Source organism: Athalia rosae, chromosome 4 (genome assembly GCF_917208135.1).
Source record: "Athalia rosae chromosome 4, iyAthRosa1.1, whole genome shotgun sequence".
In the NCBI taxonomy this organism is placed as follows: Eukaryota; Metazoa; Arthropoda; class Insecta; order Hymenoptera; family Athaliidae; genus Athalia; species Athalia rosae.
In genome coordinates this window covers 3,618,250-3,630,783 of record NC_064029.1, presented here as the reverse complement: position 1 = coordinate 3,630,783, position 12,534 = coordinate 3,618,250, and the positions used below count along the sequence as shown (strand labels likewise).

General features: G+C 44.7%; 2 protein-coding genes across 2 annotated transcripts; one reads left to right on the top strand and one right to left on the bottom strand.

Annotated features, from left to right (window-relative positions):
• Nucleotides 1-563: 563 nt before the first annotated feature.
• Nucleotides 564-4,535, top strand: LOC105689542 (protein yellow-like). Its single transcript, XM_012406623.4, has 6 exons — nt 564-709; nt 2,641-2,913; nt 2,988-3,199; nt 3,271-3,478; nt 3,560-3,898; nt 3,967-4,535. Coding segments are annotated over exons 1-6 (1,224 nt in total). The 5' UTR covers nt 564-708; the 3' UTR covers nt 4,158-4,535.
• On the bottom strand, nt 4,525-5,518 carry LOC105689534 (trypsin-3-like). The gene is made up of 2 exons (XM_048653745.1): nt 5,498-5,518; nt 4,525-5,444 (listed from the first exon to the last, which is right to left on the bottom strand). Exons 1-2 carry the CDS (start codon nt 5,516-5,518, stop codon nt 4,659-4,661), a joined length of 807 nt encoding a protein of 268 aa, XP_048509702.1. The 3' UTR covers nt 4,525-4,658.
• Nucleotides 5,519-12,534: the final 7,016 nt, after the last annotated feature.

The following is a 12,534-nucleotide window of genomic DNA, read 5'->3' as shown; positions in this document are numbered from 1 at the left end:
CGGAATGCCCTTTACATACCGTGCGCCTCTGCTTCTCTACCAGTTCAACCAGCTCGACTATCTGGTTCCACAGGGTCGAGAAGATCCTGAGAGGTTTCAAGGGCAGAGAATATCGACCCCAGATACGATCCAAGCCCGCCCAATATTCAAGAGCGCAAAGAAAATCTCGAGCAATTTGTCGAGGATTCTAGATGATCGGTATCGAATGTTATTCGGGTGGTCAAATTATCTGCCGAATTCTGCATAATGCGACGCAGTAGATTCACCTCGCTGAATCAATTCGCTTATTTTCATTTTCGATATCGTTTGAGCAAAATATTTTTATCTCTACTAGAAGAATCTCGTACCAAGAATTTTTCAAATATTACTCACCTACTCGCCATCGACGAAAAATAGACGCTTGGACTCGACGTTGTTAATTTCGCACAATTTTTGTGACAAAGGTACATTTCGTTCAGATTTACTATTTGCTCCGTTGATCGTTACACCGTGACATTTTTCGGGTCAACCTAATGGCTGCGGAAAATATACCAGATAGCGGAAAATAATGATGGGGCGAAAAAGCTGGATGTAGAACTTTTACGGCGGTTACGGTGGTGTGTAGGAAGATCCGGCACGCCGAAACCGATATAAGAAAGGCTTACCGGGGCGTATAGAGTCACTTCACAACGTGCCGTTCACCGGAGAGCTCATTTCGCCGGTTCGATCAGTGAGTACCTGTACAATATCAATACTTCGAGGCATAATTATACGTAGTATGTATAATTCCGTGACTCGGCGCGACAAATTTTCCACACAAATTTGCGACTCACCGGATCGCCGTTGCCGAAGTTTCTCATCCGGTTTATAAGTTAATCATTGAAAACCCGAAATCAGACGGGATTCAAGGATTTTCCGCGATCCAAATAATAATGAGAGAGATAATGCAATTCACTGGGAGTGCCGGGAAAGGTGCGTTAGATCGCTCGTTACGAATGACAAATGTGGATTTCTTTCAACTTAAAAGTTTATGCGTCGCTCTAACGAGCACCGTTTGTGCAACGCGAGTGAAGTTTAGCAATCATTTTGGCACAGATCTCCAACAAATCTGGAGCGTTCCTTTGTTCTTTCGCTCAATGTATCGCTCGATTTGAAAGAAGAAAAAAAAAAAAAAAACCAAAAGAAGTCAAGTCGTGGCGAAGGGTGTAGGATCGAGTGAATTTATTCATGGAACAGCCGTATTTGAAGTAGTAGAAAAATTTGAAAAGGAATGCAAAAATGAATCGCGTTTACAATCGGTGCATAATTATCGACAATTTTTTTAACGAGCCATCATCATGCCCTGCTGAATGCAGTACGACGGTGTAACGATCCTCTGCGAATGAAATCTCGAGATGAACGTACATATGCATAATAATGTGAACGTGCAAAAAAGTGCCGCGGGGCTCGCGTATTCTCAGTTGCGCGCGACACGTTAATATTTGTTTGCTTATTTTAGTGGGCATCGTCGATGTGTGATTAACAAAAGGATAAGTTTCGATTCTCGGCATGGAGAGTGAGTCACCTCCGTAACAGTTATCAATCATCGTGCTATTCATGCTCGTAGTGCGAACGGAGAATTGAACGATCGGTTAAAACCCATTTACTCGAGCTAGTGCCACATGCAAACTGGTTTTCCAAGAACCATTATAATCATGGCACACGAACCGATCGGGTAATTGATTTCTTATTACAATATTTGTTTTGCCATGAGTTCACGAACTTCGGACTATTTCTGAAAATCGGTTTTTCTCTTCGCAAGGAAATCTGAAAAAGAACGTTTCCTCCCTTTTCGATGTAACGCTATTCCGATTGTCCTTAATCGACCGCTTGGTGTACGCGACCGTGCACATTGTTTCGGTTCGAAAAGTGAAAGTACGGTAACTCAATCAAGAATCTAAGCGTAATCGATGATTTCTAACGTCAGTGCGGCGAAAGCCAATACGTGGTACACCGATTGGGTTTTAACTGTAATTGATGTACGTACATTAACGTGATTATCGGTCTTCGCAGATTGGTTCTGGAAATCCACAGTTGTAAAAAGAATCGATTGGTTTTACCTTGATTTTTTTCCAACTACTGGCTGATTATAAGAAAACAGAAAAGTGGATACTTTTGTACGGTATAATTGAGCGAGGATGATTCATAATTGTCAATTTGCATCTCACCTTGAAATTAGATAATTGCAAGAACGATTATTATCAAGATTTTCCAAACTGTTTTCATGAAAAAAAATACACCTCATTTGCGATTGAATATGGGTAATGAAATGGACTTCCGATCTGGATGAAACGATAGTTTTTTTTTTTTTCAAATAATCGTTTGAACTCTTTGAAACCTTGACTTGATTTCAACTACATCGAATCGTTTATGATTAACATGACCCGAAATCCCTAAATTGTCTCTCTCAAAAATACTATAGATCTGCTACAACACCGGTACGCATGAAAGAACTGACCCGAAACATAATTATCATACCATGTCCACGGTGAAATCCAAACTAATTCTTACAACCGAGAAGGACGCATGGAAATTGGTGCATGACCATGGAACGCATATTGTTTTGTTCTCGAATAGTGAATCGAAACCTTCGATCATTGAACATTCACCATTTCATTGCAGTGCAAACGTCCGTGAATTTACTGTTACTACTGCTGGGGGTGGCGGCCGCGTCGCTCGGTCCATTCAGCGAACTTTACGCCTGGAAACAACTCGATTTCGAATTTCCAAATTCGAACGCTCGCGAGAAAGCCATCGCATCTGGTGATTTCATACAGATCAACAATCTCCCGGTGGGTATCGGAGTTTGGAAGGACAAATTGTTCGTCACCGTGCCGAGATGGAAGAAGGGTGTCCCTTCGAATTTGAACTACATTTCACTGTCAAAAACGATGGGTGAGTCAATCGACGAATTGAAATCTGAAGAAACGTCCCGGACGATTCAAATACGATTGTTCCAATGTTTTTAGACAACAAGTCGCCAGCTCTGATTCCATATCCTGACTGGGAGACCAACGACATCAATAAAACCGACGGTGAACCGATCGTGAATATTTTCCGCATAGCTATCGACGCCTGCGATCGTTTGTGGGCGATCGATGCGGGCTCCAACGATATCATGGGTGACAATACCCTGGTTACGCCCGTCCAGATAATCGTCATAGATCTGAATACCGACAAAGTCAGTGAAACTGAATTTATTTCGCGTTCCTAGCGTTATTGGCAACTTTTGCAACTTTTTTCAATCGTTAGATCGTTCGACGTTACGCGCTCACCGATGCCGATCAAAAGTTCGAGTCATTCTTCGCAAATCTGGTGGTGGACGCCGAAGCTGGATCTTGCGACAAGGCTTACGCTTACGTTTCGGACCTCGGCGCCAACGGACTCGTCGTTTACAGTTGGGAACAGGATAAATCTTGGAGAGTGACCCATAACTTTTTCGCTTTCGATCCGCTTCACGGTAATTCGACGATTAATCGACAAACGTTTGCTTTTGAACGAACGGTCTTTTTTTATTCGACGGGCGCTGCTTCCTCCGCAGGTGATTTCAACGTCAGCGGTATCAACTTCCAGTGGACCGACGGTATCTTTGGAATGGCTCTAAGCCCCCTGCAAAACGACGGGTACAAAAACCTTTACTTTCACGCTCTCGCTTCCACCACCGAGTTCGTCGTCTCGACGAGTGTACTTCAAAACGAACCACTGGCCACATCGAGCAAAAACTATTATCACTTCAAGAGACTCGGTTACAAGGGTGATTTCGGTCAGTGTACCACGTCGGTCATGGATTGGAAGACCGGCGTCGCCTTCTTCGGTGCGGTGAATAAAAATGGGATCGCCTGTTGGAACACCAAGGAACCCCTGGACCAGTCGAACTTCCGTAAGTGAAAAGCGATCTTCATTCAACGAATCGCCTCGTTCGGTTAAATATTTATTTTTCACCCGTAGGTATGGTCGCGGAGGATCGCGAGGCGTTGGTATTTCCCAATGACGCAAAAATTGCCAGAGACGAACGACTGCTCTACGTCATAACCGACAAGATGCCGATTTTCCAATACGCCGAAATAAACCCCGATCAAATCAATTATCGTATCCTACGAGCCCCGGTGGACGAGGCGGCGAAAATTTGCATGCAGTGAAACGTGGAAATCGATCGTTCTGCAAGCGAAGCGCGAAATCCAGTGCAGGGGTGAAATAATTATGTGAATTGAACGACCGCCATCGCCAAATTACCGTACGGCGGTATCAGCGGTCAACTGATTTTGTAAAATTATATTCGCACTTACTGTCTCGTAGAATTTATTCTGACTTGGATCGGATCGTTCGACGATTTGTTACGAGACTCCCGCTAACCCGGAAATATTGGGAATCTTGAGGGGATATTGAACTCACGATATGGTGCTAACGTTCTCACTATTAGATTAGAAAGAGTCGTGTTTGCCGACGATGATGTGTACATGCAAACAAACAAAATGCCAATACTGGCTTGAAAAAATACGAATCCGTCGAAACATTGATTCTGGGTATTCAGAAAAAATCATCCTTCGTTTCCCATTCAATTTCTTTTATTTATTCCCGCTATTGTAACCCTCGTAATGAATGTACATGATTTTTTATGGTAATGAGGTGACGTTTATCCATTAGAGCCCAGTTGCGGAGGCGATCCAAGTTCGGTAAAAGGCGACGCGAGTATAAACTCCCGGAAATCCCGGGAGCGCGCACCGATTGCCCCAGGACACGATACCGACAAGCTTTCCCTCCGCGACTAGAGGGCCGCCAGAGTCCATTTGGCAGGCGTCTCTACCTCCTTCCCAATAACCGGCGCAGAGCATCGATTGTGAGATCCTTCCACGATAGGCGGTATTGCACGTCTCTTGATCTACTATAGGAACGACGGTCTGCCGCAATCGGACCGGCACATTCGATGCATCCCGATGAAGGATCCCCCATCCGGACACCGCGAAGTAGGTACCGTACGACCACGAATCTGAAGGAAGTGGTAGCGAGACGGGGCGAACGGTAAGGCTGAGGACGAAAGGACTGTCGGACTTGATGATCGCGATGTCGTTGCTCGCGGTCAAATGATGATAGTCCTCGTGTTCTATGATTTGAGAAACGCTCCGGATTTGCCCGCCGAACAGTCGGTTTTCGCTACCAGCTTGAAGAGAGAGCGATTTCGGAGGTCTGTCGACGGTGCAATGAGCCGCGGATAACGCCCAGGACAACGATATCAAAGCTGCACCGCAGCTGTGGACTCCGTAATATCTCAGACTCAGTTGGTACGGAAAATCGATGATGGAAGCTTCCGTGCCTCCGACGATCCGACCATCGGGACGTTTGTATCCTTCGTTTTCTGGTGTGGAAAGATGATTTTCTTCGATTGAGTATGCTGATTCGAAAATGAGGACGGGGGCACCGATAATTTTCTCATCAGTTACTCACTTGCGACGGCGATTGTGGAGGCCGTGAGAAAGCAAACGACGGTCCGGATATCCAGCATTTCTATATCGAGACAGAGGTCTGTACGTCTCGAGATTTTGTTGAGATTCTTTGAGGCGTTCAACGATACACGGGCGGTCCTCAACGCGTCAAATTTCTCTTCACGACTGCACGTGTTCGAAGGTATTTCGTCCTCAGCCCTTCCATTTCTCGTTCGTCCGAAATGACGTGGAGAAACGGTATGTCTAATCGCTTCCGTAAACGATGTTTGAAGTGATTTACTCCGAAGCCAATCAGCCCCAGGTACGAAGGTATCGGTATCGGCTATGATCTGCGGCCCATGCCGAGCCCTTCGAGCTATCGTCGTTTAATCTACACTTCGTACATCGAAATTACCTTACAAATGAGCATGAAAGGAACTGTCTTGGCACATCCAATACGAAAATTTGAGGCCGGAGGCTATCGGAACAAAGTATATGCTAATCATTTTGTACTGTGAATCACCTTTGGCGGTCTACTTCGAATTTATAGCTAACGAAATTTCCCCAAACCGAGGTATGAAATCTCCCATTGTTTCGTTTGCATTTATTTAGCATTCGATGAGACCGAAAAATTCCCGCTACAAGAATTTCGAAAATGTGGATGTCGATAATTTTTTTCCAACAGTGCGCGAGCTTTTCAACGTGAGAAAACCACGTCGTGCGTACCTACTACCGAAACTAAAAATCCGCAGAAGATAATCGACGAAGTCGCTCAAAGGTGGGCAGGTGGGTAAGATGAAACACTACCGCACCTGCGCGAGTTTCTCAGGTGGGCAGTGAGTGAAAGGTTTCCGTACAGGCGGAGGCACCGCCGGTTCGAGATCTTTCTTCGTACGACCGCCGGAGGCCCACCGAGCTCGAGACGACAAGCAACAAAAAAAAAAAAAAAAAAACTCATCTATTGAGTCAATCCCATCGACCATGAAGTTGGTTGATTGATTATCGTAAGAATGTGATTCAGATTGACGGGACCGAGACAATAGGGGACGGTTCTTATATCGACTCGATGTTCACGTCAATGCGATTTCTTCGCTTTTTCTTTATGATAATAATTTCTGGCGAGGGTTCGCAAGATGCGGCCGAAAGGAACATTGTCAATTTAGAACGTAAAAAAAGTTGTGCGTTGAATTCGGAAAGCCGAAATCGACGGAGACGGCTAGAAGAAGCGCGCATATTTTGCCGGGTCTTCGTTTGCCCGGTTGACTGCCGTCGTAAAGCCTTCTCGACTCACGATTCAATCAGTACCAACCAGGAACGCCGGTATCGACCGTTCGGAAAAAATTCGGAAAATGATTGTAACGTTTCCCCTTGTTAATCGGGAATCGGTAGAGAGCAGTGGTTTATTGCTGGGAGAAACAATGCGTGGAAGCGCTCGAAAAGAGAATGATGCGGGTAACCGGATAATCCGTTATGTCCATTACGCTCTCTGTACCGGCTCTAGAGCTTAAGATTCCCCCGAGTTATTTATTCGCTAGAGCAGATCACGGGAGGACCTCGTAAAGTCGCCTTCTAACTGGCTGAAAATGGTCACGTATATACGCGCGCGTGATCGGGTACCAGCGGCGGTAAAATCACCGGTGCATTTCTTACGGGACGAATATTTTTTCCATCAGTTCATTCCCGAATATATCATTCCAACTGCCTGAAAGTGTCTGAACATTAGAATCCAGAACTTCAAGTACACTGTTTTAAATTCGATCAGGATAAGGAAAAAAGAGGAGCAAAAGTGCAGGCGTCTCCCACCTTTTCACTCAAACGAGGAGAGGTGTGTTCGTGGAGTGGATCGTTTCGGTGCTGAAACTGCCGAGGCGACCGCACAATCCCGAGTCCGCTACTTGCCACACGGATCTAAAGACCCTGGTGGTAACGATTTACGCGTGGTTACATGTTCTTGCCCGATGATTACAATTCACGGAGCGGGAAAGCAAAAAGGGGTATCCTTCTGCTGGAGCGCTATTTTTTATCGTTGCGCCACAACGATCTCGGATAGCTGAAATGACCGGTGCGGAGTACGTCGTCTTTGGAACGGAGCGGCACTTCGGGATTCGCGTCGTTTGGAATTTCCTTTTTTTTTTTTTCTTTTTTTGTGTTCTCGTTAATGTTTATTTTCAAGTAGCGCCGATACTCTTCGGTCTCTCGCGGTGGACGATCGTTGTTCTCGTGCTCGAATAAAGTAGGAACGATTCAAATTTCTTTGCCAATTAATCGGATAACCGCTTATCAATTTCAGAATTAATTGCGATTGGCTCATCGCCGAGGCTGCGCCGATCGACACAATGGAGCGCATTCGTGACCGAAGCAATTATTTCCAATGATATTATTATTCGAGTAAAGATTTCCCAATGGACGAGCGGGGCGGGATGTAAACGCCATTAAGAATTATACCCTTCGCCGGTATAAATTCGCAGGACATTGCTTAATATCGGTGACTATCCGGAGGCGTGTTTGGTCTACGGATTAAACGGTGCCGTGTGAAAGCGGCCATAGGGATAATTTGATCGACGATCGATTCCTCGATAGATCTTTAACGTTATCGCAATCGTTCGGACGCGGCCCTCGGGCCTTACGCACGCCCAAAAACTCTCGATCGTTACGCGGCTTTGCCGCAGTTGGAAATTGAATAGCTAGACAGGTGCACCGTTTTTTTTTTTTTTTTTTTTTTCATATTAATGATCTTAACGTGCAGCGGGTTCTGCACAACAAGTTTTTACACTATGTAGGTGGTATGCGCAAGGGGGAACGAAGAAACACCGGCAGCGTACGGTGATGACCGAAAAGATTGATCACCGAGGAAACGCGCGTAAAAGTACGGAGTAATTTATTTACACCGACCTTGAAATATCCTCGTGGTTCTTCGAAGAGTTTAAAATTGTATATACCTACACCTCGCATCTGTGCGGGTATTACGATAGCCGTACGGCAATGATTCGATACGAGGTATGTAGAATTTCACTTCATTTAGTTGGTACGAAAAAAAAAAAATTTATTATGCAGTTGCACGAATCTTCTCATGACTCGACGTCTAACAATCAAACGCGAGTCTAACTAAGTGCAGGCTGCCATCACGCGTGTGCGAACGTGTATCCGATGGGTAGCTGGCTGCCTACCTACCTACCTACCGACCTACCGTTCGCTCGGAGCCATCGTCCGGGTAATAACTGTTCGTAAGAAAGCTTAAAAGTAACGAAACTTTAATGACATAAAATTTTCCAGCGTAGACACACTCGCTGCATGACCGCAACCGTCACTTTTGACGACGTACCCGCATCCCAGGGAACCGACCGTCGTGCCAACCCACTTCCGGTGACATCGTTTCAACCCGCTATTACCCTATCGCTGAAATGCTTACGGTCGCAAATTACTGGCATCGATAAGTGAAACGCTGCCTTCAATTGATATAGGAAAGGAAAAACGACGGACGCGAGCTTCGATAGGCAGACGCGAAATCGGGGCGTTAGATTTTCGAAGGGGTTTTAAATTTTCGTCGAAATCAATTTCACGAATAATTATTTATTGCCCCGCGTTATGTATACGGCAATGTTTCGCAGAGCTATCGAAACAATGGTGTGTGTGTCTCGTTTGAGCGCGGAACCGAAATGGTGGGGGCTCCCCGGGGTTTGTATAGAAACAATTAACTTCACACGAACTGGTAGTTCGTGGGAAATCGTTGCATCGTGCCTGAAAATATGCGGTTCTTCGCTGAAGAAATCTTGCGGAGCAGCGGCAATCACGGTTTATAAGTGTCTGCCGCCGTTGCCGCCGCCGCCGCCGTTGATGCAGTGAATTCAAAAATGAGGAGTTCGTTTAGCGAACCCACCGCCGAAGGTCTAAAAAACCGGTAAATCAACATCAAGTAGAGATGCGATCCGGGGAATTAATTTAAAGTGGACGTGTATAACTCGCCTTCGAGTGCGCCAAGGGTCGAACAAACGAATTATTATTTACGTGCTACGGGAGGAAAAAGATCCCCCGTCAAACTATCCATAATCCAGGTTCATACGCTGCAGGGCTCGTTTTGGCCCTCGCCGTGCCGAAGAATTCTCGAACAATGCGATGTACTTGTACCGCAGACTTTATTCTAGGCCTCGAACAATGTGCACCAGATCGCCCGCGTGTGATACGGGCCACGGAGAATCTACGAAGCACGTTCACGGTGGCTTTTGAGATACCGGTAAGCACCTCGAAAGGTCTGTCCTGAAATTTCTGGATTTTTATTATTCGTCGTCCAGTTCGAAAATGGATAGAAATCCAGAGGAATTCGATTTACGAAATCATTTTCGGCCGCGTTCGAAGGGACGGAGAATATCCGCTCGGGGGCACCTTCTCCTCCCGGTTCGTGAATTCAACATTTTTTTTATTTTCTATTAATTTTTTTCCGCGTTACCCATCGCGTATTTAACGACTGTCTAATCGAGTGAGTTACGCGCCCACGAAATATTATAAATTTTAAACGATGATGCATAGCGCATGAATATTTAGATGCGCCGAAAGCGATGCCTTTTTCGTTATAATGCATCCATATGCGAGTTTGCCGCACTGTACCTACTGTGTGGGATACGTTACACATACGCGAACCTCCGTGAAATATAAATATACGTGTGTGTATACCGTACGCAGTTGTTTGAGATGTTGAGAAGTTGAACAGATGCTCCGCGTCAACGGGGAAAAGACGTTAATAAATTTCGTAAGAGTTATAACGACGTATTTTCTAACCAATTTGAAGCGATAAATTTCAACCATCCGACAACCGCCTAGCCTCTGGTCATATACCGGGGGGAGGGGGCCGAAATATGACGGTCATTTTGCGAGGGCGAAAAATTCTACGGACCGTAATGCGGTTTTGGTTATTTTTTTTGTTTTTTTTTTTGTTCAACGGTGTTTACGAGTAACTCGGTGAATCGCGAATCGCCGATGAATTTCGACCGAAATTCTACACCGAGTGCCGAGTTTCATCGTCGTTATAATTATATATACATATTTGAGGTCGTGAATCGAGGTGGCGAAACGTTGAACCGTTGGAACAAGTAATTCATAACAATAAGGAAAGAACGAGGAGGACTGTGAGAAAAATCGGGCCTCGAATCGAACGGTCGGACGATCAATAAATCACCAACGAGTCGGTGTTGATTGATACCGAAAGACTCGATGTTTGCACAGCTACCTGCACCTCGATTATATACGCGAGAGAAACACGATCTTTTGGTCAAGGTTCGTTGGTCTTCATATTTTCTGTTAATTTTCATCCTCTTCGACGAGACGCCGCTCGCGCACCGTTTTGTATTATACCTGTAGATATGTGTACACGTCAAGTCGAACCGCGTTAAGTGTGGGTGAGAATTTTGACGTAATTTATTTTCTCATATACCTGCAGCTTAAAACTTTGAGATCTTTCAAATTCTGCCGCATCTACTCCTTGATTTTGGACGCCGACAGCAGGGACCGGTATGCGCGTATCGGATTACGAGGGGGGGTGGGGGGAATCCTCCACCCCCCGCCGCCGGATCCGCGATGCAACTTCCAAACGAATATTAAAACTTTACATAAATACGATACCCGCTCTCCCGATTTCATCTCCTTCGACGAATTTTTTCTATGCCTCATAACATCCGATTCGTATCTTGAATTACGCTTGTAACGACGAGGGGGAACGGTCATCGGGATCGTCACGTGCCCGAGAAAATCGGGACGATTTTTACACCTGAAAAAAAAACAAAAAAAAAAAAAAAAAAAGAAAAAGATACCGGTACTGGATCGACAGCTCCGCAGGATCCCGCTGATTGTGAGCCAGTTGAACGAGTTGAGCAACGACGTCTTACCGTTACGAGTTGCGACGTCGAGTTTCGAGTAAAAAGTTTGTCCGGAGACCCGACCATCGGCAGAGAATTTTGTGTCGAATAGCTTCAAGTCTTGGGCAACTTTTGTAACCGGGAATCCGCTGGATACCCGCCATTGTTGATATAATCAAAGAACTACGTGTGACTTTTCCACACCACGTTACGTCCCGATGGGAGAATATTTTCACCGAGAATTATCCGGCTGAGAATGTATGAAATTCACGTTTATCGAGTAGCGATGTCCTTCCTCCCCCCGCCTGCTTTAATTTGATCGATAATGTCCAGCATCAATTATAATATTTGTTCTTCGGATGGAAATAAATCAAATATAAAAGCGCCGTATGAAACGCCCAGGGCTTGTCCAGGTGGAGAAATACGGTTATAATTCAGGGGGAGAATATTATTTGTATAACCCGTTATTAGCGATTCAGTTGAGCACGCACATATATGTATATGAAATCGATCGATAAGCGGAACCGCGGTGCTTGTTAGCGCCTGGAATTGATTAACAATCTGAGTAATTATCTAGTAAAATTAAGACTCGTTTTTTTTTGCTCAACGAATAATCTATTATAACGCGTTATTCGAACAACACCAGAAGTCGTGGTGCGTTATAATTGAAACAATTGACACTGTTTATGGTCTATATACTATCCACATTCAAATTTCACACGCAATTAACGATCCGTTTCATTCCCACAGCAATTATGTATTCGTGAAAGAAATATATTAGCCCGCGCGAAGCAGATACTGGTAATGAGCTCGATGTTAAAATTGATCGAATCGTAAACGTCCGGGAACACGAAATAAATGTCGAATAAGTTTCCTTGTTGTAAAATTGCCATTTAAAAATCGAAAATCAATCGGAAATTATCGCGAGAAAAATTATTTCGGGAAATTAAAATATTTGCATAAACTTTCGTCACTTGCGTCCAACGGTGATTCCATTGATTCAATGTCAACGAACCGTTTTTATTTTCGCATGAGCTCATTTCAGTTCTCAGCAATTTTTGCACACCTAAGAAATACATTCGATTTCTGTAACTACAGTTATTCTAGAAAGTAAATTCGTTATTTATTCAGGAACCCGGAATAGCCTGAAGGAATGATCCAAAAATATGAGATCTGATCGGATAGGATGCAGATCGACCGCTCGTAAAATAATTGCAAGCTTTTCACTCGAAGGAAGATTTAAAAAAAAA

What these genes read in the sequence shown, in the direction of transcription:
- LOC105689534 (XM_048653745.1), bottom strand. Translation starts at nt 5,518, where the DNA reads ATGCTGGATATCCGGACCGTC. An exon ending in TGCTGGATATCCGGACCGTC is followed by an intron (nt 5,445 to 5,497) that starts GTTTGCTTTCTC and finishes GTAACTGATGAG; the next exon opens with AAAATTATCGGTGCCCCCGT.
- LOC105689542 (XM_012406623.4), top strand. An exon ending in CGCTTTCGATCCGCTTCACG is followed by an intron (nt 3,479 to 3,559) that starts GTAATTCGACGA and finishes CTTCCTCCGCAG; the next exon opens with GTGATTTCAACGTCAGCGGT. An exon ending in CCTGGACCAGTCGAACTTCC is followed by an intron (nt 3,899 to 3,966) that starts GTAAGTGAAAAG and finishes TTTCACCCGTAG; the next exon opens with GTATGGTCGCGGAGGATCGC.